Source organism: Petromyzon marinus, chromosome 44 (assembly GCF_048934315.1).
Source record: "Petromyzon marinus isolate PM22_M1 ecotype Great Lakes invasive population chromosome 44, UKy_Petmar_22M1.pri1.0, whole genome shotgun sequence".
Classification (NCBI taxonomy): Eukaryota; Metazoa; Chordata; class Hyperoartia; order Petromyzontiformes; family Petromyzontidae; genus Petromyzon; species Petromyzon marinus.
This window is the reverse complement of record NC_133710.1, coordinates 6,733,502-6,748,600: the sequence shown is the minus strand read 5'-3', so window position 1 is coordinate 6,748,600 and position 15,099 is coordinate 6,733,502. Positions and strand designations below refer to the sequence as shown.

Below are 15,099 nucleotides of genomic sequence, written 5' to 3'. Positions count from 1 at the left end.
TCAGAATTTGACCATTGCCGACCCCTTGTTTTTCCTATGGTTCAGTAGATCACGCGGGGTGTCGGGGGTCGTCAGGTTGATGATCTCGCCGTTTCTCGCCCTCCACCGCTCTCTTCTCAGTCTTGTCTGCAGCCCGTGTGGGGTCCTCTGTAAGAGAGGCGCGTTGGGGTGCGTGTACGGCGCACGGAACGAGGGAAAGCGAGCCAAAGCCGTGCCACCCGCACGATCCAGACAGCAGCAGAGCGGGCGTGTTTTTTTGAGAGCGGCACGGGATGTCTCTCCGCGTGAGTGAGGAGCCGTCGGCGTACGCCTCTCCCAGCGGGGGCACCTGGGACTCTCAGGGCTGGAACACCGTACGCGACCCAGTAACAAAACCACACACCCACCCTGCACTGTCGAGGTTAATATCTGCATAGCTGCTGATGTAGGGCACATTCCCGGGTGATTTTGGTGTAAGGCCAAGGCTCTGTCTATGTTGGCATGCGTGTGTTGTTCTTCAAGCACTGTTTATGTAAACAAAAATCACGTACATTTGTTTTTATTATTAAAACTCTGGAAAGAATAATTTAATGTGGTAGGCATTTGGGCATATTTCCCTTGTACAGATAACTTCTGCTCTATTCATTACCACAAACCAGACGCTCGTGCCTGAGCGCGTCCAATCAGAACGTGTTCACAAACCCGGAGTTAAAACATTGAATTTAAATCCCTCGTGGTGGCGTCCTGCATCCTACAATTAAACTATCCCTGCTACGTGGGCACCTCTGCCTCTCCACCTAGCAGTATAAATAGGTATCCCATAGATAATTAATCAGTCGGCAAGTCACATGTGGTGGCATAAAGTGTGTGTACTCCCACACCTTAATATGTCAAGTTCAAGTTTATTTTGATGAACCAGGATAGTCTCATTTGCACGTGGTGACCTGGGTTTCCAAAGTGGCAAAAACTTGAAGTACAGCAATGAAGTATATAGAAATCGGAACAAAAACATTTATCTGAGAAATTGAAAACATTGCACAAACATTAATCAATGTTAAATCAACGTTACCTATTAAATTCCGTGAAGCATAAGTCGGGACGGGCAGATTATTTTAACACTGATCATAGTACAATTACAAAATTAAGTTGAAATGTTAAATATGTTTAAATGTAACTTAAGTAGGTGTGTAGCCAGCGTGGAAAAGTGAGCCAATTATCCCCTGAGGCTCTCGGTTTAATCTAGTGCAGGTCCTTGGGCCAGGCAGTGGTGTGAACAAGCACTTGCAGAGTTGTATCGTTGGGGGCCATCCATCGATTTAGTACGTACACAAAAATCTGTCAACTTGACCCCTCCCCCCACCTGCGTACATACGCTTGACTGACCCCCCACCCCCCCCCCCCGAATCCTATAGAACGGCCGATATTTAATCCACGCAGAAACTATCAAGGATGAATAATATTAACGTGTTTAAGCAAATAGTCCACCGCCGGACTAATCTAACTAATTTGAAGGCCAATGTAGACAAATTATTATCGAGGCTTCACCCCCCACCCCTCCCGTTTCCTATGCATATGTACATTGTCAGTAGACCCCCATACGCAAGCTACGCATTTGGCTTCACCCCCCCCCCCCTCCATGCGTACGTACTAAATGGATGGCCCCTTACCTCCTTTGAGCCCTCCCCTCTCCCCATCACCACTGTGGTGGGTAACCTATTCTTGTTGCAAAGGTTCGCAGTTGAGCCCAGCAGCCACCCTGGTTAATATTTTATCATAAGAATATGCACCTGCTTCACAGTGGTTGTTTAACGATCCCATGGCATTCACAAAAGAATATCCATTTGTGCCTTAATCCAAATTTGCCACATTGGATAAATACCTGTCAAATTACCTAATTGGTAGGCCACATCACAATAGCGCCCACTTATTGGGCAGTGCAGTGGTCATTAATATTCAGAGGGGAAGGGCACTTTTGCTGATAAAACATTAGCGTGAGGACCGCCACACATTTGAAACCATGGGGTATTTTCATATTTGTGTATTGTCAGGGGCAGCACGTCATGGGCCGCACTAAAGGTCACCAGGGGCTGCCAGTGGCCCCTCGGGCCTTGTAATGAAGAACACTGACCTAGTGCCTTACAGGGACAGCTGACATCTGGCTTCCCCTGCTACTACTGCAAGGTGCCTCAGCGTACAGCATGGGAGGCACGGTATGGATTTTAAGTGATGGTTAATGATATCCCTCTCAGGTCTCGGACCCCATGGACTCCCCTCTGTCCAACGGGATCATGTGCGGCGTCAGCGGCGGTGGCGCTCCCAATGGTGGCGGTGGAGGTGGGGTGGTCACAGGGAGCACTTCGCCCATTCCAACCGGCACCAGCATGGAGGACAGCAAGACCAACCTGATTGTGAACTACCTGCCGCAGAGCATGTCCCAGGAGGAGATCCGCTCGCTCTTTGGCAGCATCGGCGAGATCGAGTCGTGCAAGCTGATCCGTGACAAGTTGACAGGTGATAAGGCAATTGCTGGCTGGGATGGGGGGGTTTAGAAGAGGATGGAGGTGGGTAGTAGTTGTGTGCATTGTTGCTGCAATGAGTTTCCGATTGGCAAGCAATGGCTTCTCTTCCTCAGCCAAATTTCCCATTAATGCATGGGATCTGCTGCTCAAGATTTTCGCGCTATTTAACTCGCTCTCAATTATTTTCTTCCCCCCGCTCCCTCGCATTACGGACTCGACCATACTGTGTACATCCACCATAGATGGTGCAGATCAAAGCACTTAATGCTTCTTTCCTCGTACTCTTGACTTCGTCTCTGGAATTTGCTCCCACCATCTTTTCCCAATTCTACCTTTTCTTGGGTCAAGAAACAAACTCTAATTCCAACTTTTTTGCTGTTTGTTGCTGGCCGCATGTTGTTTTGGGCCTGTTGGGTAGAAACCATGATAAATTACGCACACACAAGTATTAAAAGGTGAATTTTAAACCTCTTCCATTGCAATGCAATATGCTTCTGTGCATCTTGTCACATTTGTATCTTGTTCCATTGCATCCTTCCATCTCGTCCCTCAGTCTTCCCTCATGTTCAGGCTCAAACTTTAGTCATTCCGCCTCCTTTCCTTGGAAATATTCCCAACATCCATCTTGCCGTTCACATCGCTGCCCTTTCAAGCACTCAGCCTTCTTTCTCCCGTCATGTCCACGTCGGCACCATTTAACAGCACTGGACGTATATCTCTTCATATCCCCTTTCCATTTGACTGTCATTTTAGCTTGTACAAATACTGAAACCTCTCAATTATTCCATCCTGCCTCGACTTCTTACCTCCCAACTCACACCCTCCCTCACTTGCTATGTTACACCAAAATACTTAAAACTGCTGTCCTGTTTTTGTTGCCCATCCTGTCCGCAATCGACTCATACGTTCAATTAGCTTCCAAAAGCTTTTGATACATCTATTTTGTTTGTAGCAGTCATTTTGGGGTTTTTAATCGAGCACATTTATGACTGCCTATTCATTCAGGTGAAGGGTCAGGACATGACTAGATGGACAAAGCGAGATGGAAAGAGAGACGGTACACAATGTGGGATGACGGTAAACGAGATTGTAAAGATGTGGGTTAAAGCAGGACAAAACAGTGGCTTACTGTATTAAAGTCTTGTCCGTGAATCTGTTGAGTGGCTGAGTGGGGAATTGTTACGTGCATGCATACTTCAATTGGGAGGTTGGAAACATTAATCAACTTGTACTGAATAAAAAATGTCATCTCGTTTGCTGAATCCTAAATGCATTTGATAAAAAAACTTTTAAGATTAAATTATTTGTTGTGCCTCTAATGGGGTATTTTTCTAAAGAAATAATTTGTCAAGTACATATTACAAGCCTCTTTTTATTCAACAGCTCTTATTTAAAGTAAAAGCTCAAATTGCAAACGTATTGTTAGAAGTCACTGCACGTAGCCTTAAACGGGTGATGCCACTGCTGTTATTGCCTGCGTTTGTGTGTGCGCGCCTGTGTGTGTAAGAAGTGGGAGTGTTAATTAGTTAATGCACTGCAATCCCAACGGCGTGGGTTCAGTTCCTGATCACGAGACAGAAATTGGTTTGAACTTGACGTGGAAAAATGGCCAGTCGCGTCAGTGCAGGGTGATCAATTTATAGATCCCAAACTAAAATATTCCACCGGAATTAAAGGAAAAACATTTTATTTTAAAGCCTGTGCACATCTCCCGCCAATCTCGGTACACTGACGAAACCTTTTCCTAAAATAGAGCCATCACTTTCACGATATTCAATCACCTGGTCAGCCGTGAGTAATGAAAAAATCAATGGGGGGTATCTGTAAATGCATCACCCTGTATATAAACTTGGCCTGACTGTATATCAACTTGGCATGCTCAAGTCCGAGGTTAATTCAGCCAAAAATGAGTACTTTGATGAGGTGTGCTCTGCATCGGCAATGGAGAGATGCAAAGGCATCCGCTAACCACACAGCCACCACCACCACCCTCGCCCCACCATAGGTGCCAGCAGTCACTTCTAAGGCTGAAGTTGCTAACATGTGCGGCGTGGTGTTGCGCTTCTTTGTGTGTGTGTGCGTCCGACCAGCAGGCCAGAGCCTGGGATATGGCTTTGTTAACTATGTGGACCCCAAGGATGCTGAGAAGGCAATAAACACCCTCAACGGCCTGCGCCTGCAGACCAAGACCATCAAGGTGAGTGTCGACATGTCCTTCGCGTGCCGAATGATAGCGCTGGGAATTTCAATATCAAGTAAAACAAAAACATTGGGTGAAGCGGCTGAGTTAGCTCAGAGGTCGTAGACTTCTCAGCGGCACTGGCAGAGCCAGTGGGGGGGGGGGTGGCACGTGCCCCCCCCCCCCCCATGATCCTATCGAAATCCCTAATTTCGATCTTATCATTGGGGTTTATTAGTAATAAATCGGCATTTTGCGACCCCTACTGTCACTGTGTAGCTTATGTGCCAGGGACTCTGAGATGATAGGACAATAGTCTGAGTCCATAATTTGCAATAAGGAACGGCAAAGTAGTTATAAGTGACTCTCAGAATTGTGCGCAGTTGCGTATACAGTACACGACTTCTTTGAAGGCATTCACCTTCGGCGAGCGCGGTGCTGATCACACAACACGGTTTGAATTCGACCCCTCGATCGATGGCTGCGCCATCACCGCACACGCGTCGAATAAAAAGCAAGGGACAACTCCTCTTACTAACAACTCCTCTATCATTTTTCATTGCTGGAGGGGTTGCCCCCCCCCCCCCCCCCCCATTGCTCAGCGGTTCCTGCTGAGATCCCTGGGTGTGAATCTTTGCAGGTATCTGTTTTTAAACACGTTTGTTGAGTATTTGTAATTTTAGTGAACTGATGGTCTTGGCCTGTTGACAAATGGATTCTCAAAAAAAAGCATTGCATTATATTCGGTTCTTCATTTGATGGAGTTTAATTTTAACTCTTGAGAAATAATAGCAGGGACTGAACGGTACTTTTGTGACAAAGAAGCATACGACAGTGCTGCCTCCCCCCACCCTCTACTTTGTAGACTAGCAGTCTGCAAGGGATTTCAGAAGCTCTTTGTCGTTATCAGCTTCGCTAACACACAAGAGGAATGGACTTCTCCAATTGAAATGGAATGGATTGTTTTGTTTTTTTACAAGACATTGAAAGCACAATTGGGAGCTTTCACTTTTTTAAGGGATTCCGAGACTATTCTTTCCACGTGAAAACAAAAAAAAACCACTTAAAATAAAATAATACTTCGCATATAATTATGCTGTGATGGAGCCGACAAAATATGACCCTTGAAAAAAACACGAGCACGCAAATAAAAAGCAAAAATATCGTCAGCGTTGAATGATAGAGCCCTCTAGTGACCCTAGCTGCGGCAGTCTGGATGGAAGATTCGTCGCACACACGTCCCATAAGCCCACACTTGCTATTAATAGTGATTTGCAGCATAATGTTACTTTTTAAAAAATAAAACGTTTTAGAAGTGTGTTCTTACGACACTATATAGCTTTTCACATTGGTGTCAGTAAGGTGCGTATTACATTTCATAGCGATAGCGCTCGGGGTTTTGTTATCTATAATAGGTGATGTGAAGGGAAGTGACACGTACACATCGTCTTTGCACTATTCACATTGGTTACCGCTAGGCATGTAGCCATTCATGGATTTTACATATTTTCTTATGCCCACGATAAACATTGAATTGTGATTGTAAGAAGCAAATAGTTGGGATGTATACAAATGATATATTCAATGTTTTGCACATTACATTTACATTAGTTAAAGACAAGTTCGATGGTATAAGCGAGACAAAATATTTTAAGTAAAATGGCCACTCCCAATCATTAAATTTCATTTAATCGTGAGGCGTTAATGGGTACTTATAGGCTTCTATCTATACCATATGTATCGTGACACATTTCAATAGTGGTAAAATTAATAACACAACCTCGAACGAGATTGGGTTTAACCGGACTAACATCCTTCATATCCCTGTCTTTCCAGAAAGGACCGTGCGCTCTTATGCAGTATAAGTTGTGTGCACCCTTTATATCTATTTTATATATGTCATCAAAGAAAGTTGGATAGTCTATTTTCTTGTAATACGTACACTCCATCAAAGATAACACATACATTTTGCCAGGGATTCGAGAGAAGATAGAAGCAATACGAGTTTAAATTGCATTGAGAGTGGAAAGTGAGGAGGCTTGGTCACAAGTGGTGGGTACACACAGTACTGCAATATGGAGGTTAAATCCACCGGGCTGCATAACCCACCCCGTGACATTTTTACTTAAAACAAACTCGTAACGTAACGTAGACACCACTGCTGCTTTGGTGCTGCGAGGGTTTGTTTGCTATTGTGTGCTCGGAAGAATACCGAGCCGTGGAGAGAGCCCACGAGTTAGATGTACACTATAACAATCCAGCAAACCAAATCTTAAGGGAGTCTTAACACAAGTACATGTTAGCTACTTTCTGGCACTGACATGCACCTGCTTATGCTGATGGACAGCGCTGACAATTTTTTTAAATATTTTTTTAATGTTAAGTTTTAATTTCCAAAAATGACTGGCAATGTTTTTTTGGTAAGTTGCATCGTAAGTTTTGTTGCGAGTGGTTTGGTGGTTTTGTTTTTATAAAAATGTTAAATGTTCTGCATGGACAGACGATGAGTTACTACTACTACTGCAATATAAGCAACGAGTATGCTAAATGATCTCTTGAACATTGTCGAGTGTCCTGTTTGGAGTTAATGCTTGTTACTTTAGTCATCTAGGTTGCTGCTCCAGTGCAACATCAGAAGAATCCTGTTTTTGTTCGGATTTTGTAAGCATTTGCATTAAAATGAAGCATTGTGTACTGTGTGGGGGCTTTTCCCTCTATGCTGCTCTGCTGGTTGTGATAACCTCCAGGCTTTGTCTTTTGACAATGACTTTAGTTTACAACTGGTCATAAAATTAAAAGTGCATGTATTTCGTGATTGGTAAATGTCATCGAATAAAATTGTAATTTTGTAATCGTAACAACTTAATTCTAATTGTCATATTCCAGAGTGATTTTGTTAAATAATTCAGACAGGCTTTAACCCACATGGGCATCGAGAAGCTACAGTTAAACACATCACTTTTCCAAGGAGTATTATAACACCGAAATAGATTTTACATAATGAGTAGACGTGTAGCCAGAGTTGATTAGTTTATCAATTAAAACGGATAAATGTAACAACACCAAGCCGTGCATCGCGTGCACAACCAACTCCAAAATAATTGAATGTGTGGCCATTTTGTTGTTTAGATAATCCATTCCAAAGGGTTGAAAAAATGTGGCCATCCCAACAGGCGACTGAGCAGGTGGTCCACATGACAAAATGGCCACACATTTAGTTTTGAACCGGTCGTTTGGATAAAGGCCGAGTTTAGTTAAATCTTATTTGTCTCCTGCCTGCATTACATTTTTAATTGTGGGTTTTATCGGCATTTACGTATCTGGCTTCATTAAACTAATTTTATGTATGCAGGATACATCCTTCAAATAGTGGGCGTAAAACATCCTTTTGACGATTTCGGGAATACTGAATGTTTACAGTTAATAAATCTTACCTTCGTAACTGTAGATTACACATTGCACCGATGAGGAAAAGTTGACCTCTAAGTATGACATTTGAATTGTGGATGTTGTTTTTAATCCCAACTGGTTGCTTTTTTTTGAGTGCTACATAGTAGATAACATCGTAGGGGTGTAATTATATATTGATTATTTTAATCTCTTAATGCATGCATTGAATCACGCATGTAAGCATCAAGGGTACTTTTTTTATTAGCATACATTACAGACCTGGGGTTAATTAATTACAGCAGTAGTCTTAGCTGTAATTGCAGTTGCATGGTTATTTCAGTTCATTAAGAATTAAACAATAGTAGTTGACCCCAGGTCTGAATATGTATGTTGCGTGTGACGGCTTCACGTGACCCCCTCCAGTCAGCAGAGGTCAGCTTGTCGGGTTCAGAGCACAGTGCGTGAACCGCTCTTCCACCACTCCACCCCATATTTATATATCTCGCACGTGAAATATATTTAAGTTATCTGGTAATATTTAAACTGATGACTCGTTTCCCATTTTGTTTTATCGCTCATTATTTATTTTATCTTCCGCTTCCCTCTGCTTCCCTTTTTTGCCTTAGATCACAACTTGGAGCTCCTTTAGATCCACTCAATTATACTGGTGGCGGTGATCGTTTATACCATGCTTCTGTATTCCTCTTGTTTGCTTTGTTGGGGGTGGCTGCAGCAGCGGGGGGGGGGGGGGGCACGGGGGGTTACAAAAACCGCCTACATAGCCTTAATAAGCTGTTGGGGCAAGTGCCGTTGGTGAGCACCTATGAAGGCCAGAACGGCACATGAGGAGGTGGGTGGCCAGGACTATGCCTGACCGCCTTTGTCTCCCCAGTGGCTATGTTTACACACTGCACCAGCGGTACTCATTTGAGGCTGTTAACCTAGGACCGCTTCAGATAATCGTCAGTGGTGTTTGTCATGAGCGGGAATCGAACTTGAGGGGCATGTTTGTTCCACACAGCATGGGATTTTTGCCAGTAATGACCGCGGCGTATGTGTGTGTGTGCGCGCGCAGGTGTCGTACGCGCGGCCCAGCTCGGCCTCGATTCGCGACGCGAACCTCTACGTGTCGGGGCTGCCCAAGGGCATGGGGCAGAAGGAGCTTGAGGGACTCTTCTCCCAGCACGGCCGCATCATCACCTCGCGCATCCTGCTTGATCAGCTCACGGGTACTAGCACGGGGTGGGGTGGAGTGGGGTACACGTGGGCATGGTCCAGCGTTAGATGGACGCTCGTGTGGATTGAAATACGTGGCCACCGTTGTCATTGGATGTTGGGTTCTGAAATGTAGGCATGGCTTGGAGGTATGTGCGGGGTCCAGAATTAGGTGTTGATGGGGTGACAGCACGAAGTCTGTCAGACATTTATCGAGGGTACATTTGGCGTCCAGCGTTAGAAGCCACTGACGGGGGGGGGGGGTACATGCAAGGTCTATCGTTGAGGGCTACACTTAATCGTCCAGAATTGTACATGAATAGAGGTATGTTAGGGTCTAGCACTTTGGACTTCAGTGTTCGTTACAAATGGTGTCCTGCATTGGATATTTATGGAGGTACACTTGAGCAGTCCAGAACTCAGAATTTCTGTATTGGGTAATGGGGGGCACTTCATATTGGGGCATTCACTAGGTAGCACAAGTGGTGATTATTATAATGGTATTTACTGCCCCACAATGCCACTATTGGCGATGTCCATGTTTAAAAATCTCCATTCACGAGGAATGGGATTCTCACAGGGTTAGCTTGCCATCTAGTGGTCGTTATTGGAATCCCCACTAAGTCCATTGATTTTAATGTACACAAGATTTGCCATTAAATTGAATGGGGAATTTTTGACAACCTTGGAATTGTCCACTTGATCCCCATTAATTTCAGTGTGGATTCCGTGATAATCCATTATGGTTTAAGCAAATTATATTTCATTTAGGGTCATTTGGCGAACAAGGTTGGCAACATGTGACAAAGAAGATGCTAAAGTGATACAGGAATGGGTTGTTGACTGGAATTATAACCCAGAATCAAAATCTTAATTTCTGAGCATTGGGATGGGGGTGAGGGGGAGTGAAGGATCCTTTTTATTCCAACAAAACTGAATGTCACGGGTACTATAAAGTTGTACTTCATCCTATTTGATTCTGGACGATTGACCATGGGAAATACCCAACACTTTAATGGGTTATTTAATAGGGTCCAGTGTGAGACTTTACATTTCAGCTTATAAATTGGCCTTGTGAATGGGGCGGGGGGGGGGGATTAAACATTAAACATTGGGTTTCAATACCGTGGTGTTTCTCAGCCGTTTGCACGTTGGGGTGGCGTGCAGTGGGTCGCGCACAGCGCTGTACACTAACATGGCGATTCATGGCTACGGCTGTAATCGGAGGAAAATTATGTTTGAAGCAATCCTGGGAGTTTCACCAGCCATTGTGAAATAAGTTAAAACAATGTACACTCCCCATCCTGCAGTGGATTAACAAAGAACTGAATAAGTAGGATTGTCATTGAAGTTACACAATGTACATTCCAACCAAGGTGAGGAATGAAGTGAATTTACTCTGGGGGGTTAAGGGGTGTGTGAACAGTTATCTTTTTTTTCCCCCCAAGCCAATATTTAGAGGGTTCTGTGAAATATTGCTGGATGTAAGAAAATGAGTGACATTTCCCACATGGAGACTATTGAGTAGTTATTCCCCTGGTGTTTGTGTGAAGCCATGCGCTGAGCAAGGCTTATTGTAATTCAGTAGGACTTTAGCTGCCCCGCACGCACGCAGCTGCTTTTTCTGCCCCTGCCGTAATTGGTGCTCCCTGCCGTAATTGTCGCTCACAGTTTTGGCTGTTTCACTGTATAAATTTTTTTTTTATTTAAAGCTTTCGTAACTGCAGGAATTCATATTCTTGGTTCTTTCGGTAAAGTCACGTAGAAGGGAAACAATAAAATAATATAAATATAAAACAATAAAATTCTCACGACGTTTCGACTGCAACACAAGCAATCATCATCAGGTGTGAAAAATTTTCTTTGCTGTGGTTTTCACACCTGATGATGATTGCTTGTGTTGCCGTCGAAACGTGAGAATTTTATTGTTTTATATTTTTATTATTTTATTGTTTCCCTTCTATGTGACTTGACCGAAAGAACCAAGAATATGTATAAAAATTGTTATTAGCTGTTTTGTTCCAGGGAAAGACACCTTTTTAGCACTTATAATAATATTTATAAAGTGCTTTTCATCAAGGATCTCAAAGCGCTGTACAGGTTACAGCAGCAGCAAACACTTAGCATACAAATAATTATAAACGAACTTCCCACGGTCTGCCAAAAGGCAGCCATAAGAAGTTTTTATAGAGTTGTGCAGTGTAATGTATTGCGGTCCGCGCTGTTTGTGGTGGGACTTCTTGCCTGGAACGCCAGTTTACCCAGCTGATGATTTAGAAAAGATAAACCTTGTCCAGAATTTCCCCGTTGCCATGAATATTGCTGGGAAAAAAGGTGGTCAAGAATGCATGTTGGGTGATGGATTTTATTTTACTTTCGTCGTAAAAGGGACTCGTTTTATTTTAATTCAGACTTCATCGCATTGATTGTAAATCCAACTATTTACACTTCATTTTTGGTCCATAATATAGGTTTTAGGGTTAGATCGCATACATATATCCAGTAAAACCTTGGATTGCAAGCATAATTCGTTGTGGAAACGTGTTTGTAATCCAAAGCACTCGTATATCAAAGCACTCGTATATCAGTTGTGATCACGTGATGCTCGGCAGACAAAGCGTCTACGTACTACTCATATTGCAAGACCCTCGCTCGTTTATCAAATTAATATTCATTTAAAAATTTTGTTCGTCTTGAAAAACACTCGCAGACCAAGTTACTCACAATCCAAGGTTTTACTGTAAATGTTGCTAAACCCGCCCACCACCCGACGCCAATTAGTAAGGTCTGTCACGTAAACAACATTACGTGAAAGCCACGTGTTAAACTTCATGTTTGGTATTAAACCTAAAATATATATTTTTTAATAACCAGGAATTATATGTCCCCTTATATTGGGCAACAGGGATTTTAAATTTGGAAATACAATGTTGAGATTTTATTACTTGAAACATTTGTGTCGTGGGCATGCATGCAAATCTCTGTGCATCACACAATACGCTTGTGACTATTTGCAGGAAGGGTCATCGTGCGAATACAAAGGTTCTCCAACATTAATTTACTTAAACTTTCATTTAACTAGGATGAATTGGGGTACAGAGACTACTCAAACACTCACCAATGCAATCCATCATGCATGTTTAATAAAACACAGGATTTCGATTTAAAGCTTTCGTGATTGCAAGGATTCATCTTCTTTGGTTCTTTCGGTGAAGGCCGCTTGTGTTGTGGCCGAAACGTCGTGAGAATATTATTGTGTTATTTTATCAATTTATTATTTTATTCTCATTCTACGTGACTTTACCGAAAGAACCAAAGAAGAAAAAACACGGGATGTCTAGGTGTCGTTCATTTAAGAATCATAATTAAGACTTGTATGGTATGAAACTCATCACGGCGATCGGGTGGGTGGGTGGAACTGAACAGGCCTGTCTCGCGGCGTGGGCTTCATCCGCTTCGACAAGCGCGTGGAGGCAGAGGAGGCCATCAAGGGCCTCAACGGGCAGAAGCCGCCCGGGGCCGCCGAACCCATGACGGTGAAATTTGCCAACAACCCGAGCCAGAAGACCAGTCAGGCCCTGTTGTCGCAGCTCTACCACTCGCCCACGCGGCGCTTCACCGCTCCACTGCAGGCCCAGAGGTTCAGGTGTGTGCGTTCGTTTGTGGCGTGCGTTCACACTTGTACAGCTTTTTGTATAACCGGCTGGATGGCGTGAATTAACATAATATTAATTTTTGAGTCGCGGCATTCTCTTAAGTACAAGGTTATCACGAGGATGCTGTTTGAGACCAGGATAGCGTTGCCATTTAGGAGGGTGATGATGCTATCTGTTTTTGTGAGTAATTTGCTAAATTTGAACTGAATCCCCAGCACACCTGGCCTACTCATTCAAAGGTGGTCACTGAATTATTTAATGACTGCTGTGGAGCAGACGCGTGTGACGGTTGTTGTGATTAATACATCCAGATAATTGAGGGGTGGTCAATGGGGTTTCAACCGGAGACTTTCGCAACAAGCGGTAAAACGTGCAAACCGCCCTGTCGGTACCACCACTGCCCGGGTTGTGGCACGAGACTCGTGAACAGATCCACTTTTGGCGACAGTCCATTCCTCCCAAGGGTCTCTCCGAAATGAGTACCACCTTGTGGGAAGTCTAACTGCAGCTTTTTATTTTACCAGGTGTAAGTCCCACTGAGCTACATAGCTCTTTCAGAAGCGACATGGCCACAAATTGTAGTTCAACAAAATGGCTTATGTCGAAATGTATAGCAGCCAAATACTCTAAACGTGTGATGTTGATTCTAAATGTGGAGGGAAAACTCGGTGGGCCCGGAGAAAAATCCACGCCACCACGGGGAGAACATGCAAACTCCAAATATACAGGCGTGTCAGGGTCGAGCTCGAACCCACACACTCCTGTATATTAGGCGAGGTAGTTAACATCTCGCCACCACAGCACCGCAAGTTGGCAATGATTGCCTTGCTGATTAACATGTCTGCGATATAGGAATGTGTCATTTCGACCATTGCCATAGGGCCCTCATCAAACAAGAGTTTGAGATTGGGAAACATTTGAACTTGATTTTGATTTAAAGCTTTGGTGACTGCAGGGATTCATATTCTTGGTTCTTTCGGTAAAGTCACGTAAGAAGGGAAACAATAAAAGAATAAAAATATAAAACAATCAAATTCTCACGACGTTTCGATTGAAACACAAGCAATCATCATCAGGTGTGAAAACCACGGCAATAACATTTCTAATTTTCTTGCTGTGGTTTCAAATTTTCTTGCTGTGGTTTTCACACCTGATGATGATTGCTTGTGTTGCAGTCGAAACGTCGTGAGAATTTTATTGTTTTATATTATTTTATTGTTTCCCTTCTACGTGACTTTACCGAAAGAACCAAGAATATTTGAACTTGATGTTTTGTGAGCTGGTGAAACTTATGATTTCTTCTAAGGCACGTTTAGAAACCAAGATAAACACCCGCGGGTCTTAAGCACAACTTGTGGGGAGGCTGGATCGGACGTGTTGGCAAAATGTAATTTTTTTGTCCTTTGGTGTGAAAATGTCTTACCAACAATGCGGCAAATTGCCAAGGCGATGCTTTTGGGCGTTTTGTCAACATGCGCCATTCCCTTGTCAAGTTGGCATGCTGTTGCTTATTCAGCGACGACGTAGATATGGCTTGTGTTGACATTTGGTGTTGATATTTGGTGTGTGTGTAATGAGCTTTGGTTGTCTTTTGTGTAGAGGGTGTAACAAATCAATTGAAATATGTTATTGGATCACGCACATGAATTTTAAATGCATGTTTATACTACATCCTACAAAAAATTATATTTGTTAAGCAAACATTGTTTTCCCTTTGACAAGCCAATTATATTTTTTCCAGCACACTTTTGAAGTGGTCATAATGTTACCTTAAAGCAGACTGCCTGATTGTAATTTGTTTAAAGCTGTGATTGAAGTGTATAATAATAGATGTGCATCTTCCTTGTGCAGGCTGGACAACCTGCTAAACATGGCATATGGAGTGAAGAGGTGAGCTTGGCTTCAATTGTCTACCTTCCATTAACTCGTGTCTGATCGCAAGTAAATTAGCGCGTTAGCTCTTATCTATTTACACCTTACATTTGCTGCTGGCTGCTTGGCATTTTTTTGTGCCTTTGGATCTGTGTTTAGCAACTCAAGTTAGCTTTTCAAGTGTAAAACAGGTTTCCCTTGCTGTATACGGGTTTGGTTTGTAGATTTTGCTTATATGCGGCTAACCCAGTGCTCGACACTAATTTTAAGAGCGGGCCTATTTTGCCGT

The 15,099-nt window shown here is 43.3% G+C and overlaps 1 protein-coding gene across 9 annotated transcripts in view; it reads left to right on the top strand.

Moving 5' to 3' along the window:
- The window catches only part of LOC116951932 (ELAV-like protein 2), a 37,974-nt gene that overhangs the window by 12,216 nt on the left and 10,659 nt on the right, over nt 1-15,099 (top strand). For 5 of the 9 annotated variants that reach the window (XM_032970804.2, XM_032970800.2, XM_032970801.2 and 2 more), the window contains 6 exons: nt 121-353; nt 2,229-2,490; nt 4,589-4,695; nt 9,143-9,296; nt 12,709-12,928; nt 14,790-14,828. In XM_032970804.2, coding sequence (XP_032826695.1) covers nt 273-353; nt 2,229-2,490; nt 4,589-4,695; nt 9,143-9,296; nt 12,709-12,928; nt 14,790-14,828 — 863 coding nt within the window. In that variant the 5' untranslated portion in view covers nt 121-272. The remainder of the gene's footprint in view (nt 1-120; nt 354-2,228; nt 2,491-4,588; nt 4,696-9,142; nt 9,297-12,708; nt 12,929-14,789; nt 14,829-15,099) is intronic. The other 4 variants (XM_032970806.2, XM_032970805.2, XM_032970808.2 and 1 more) reach the window with 2 other exon arrangements.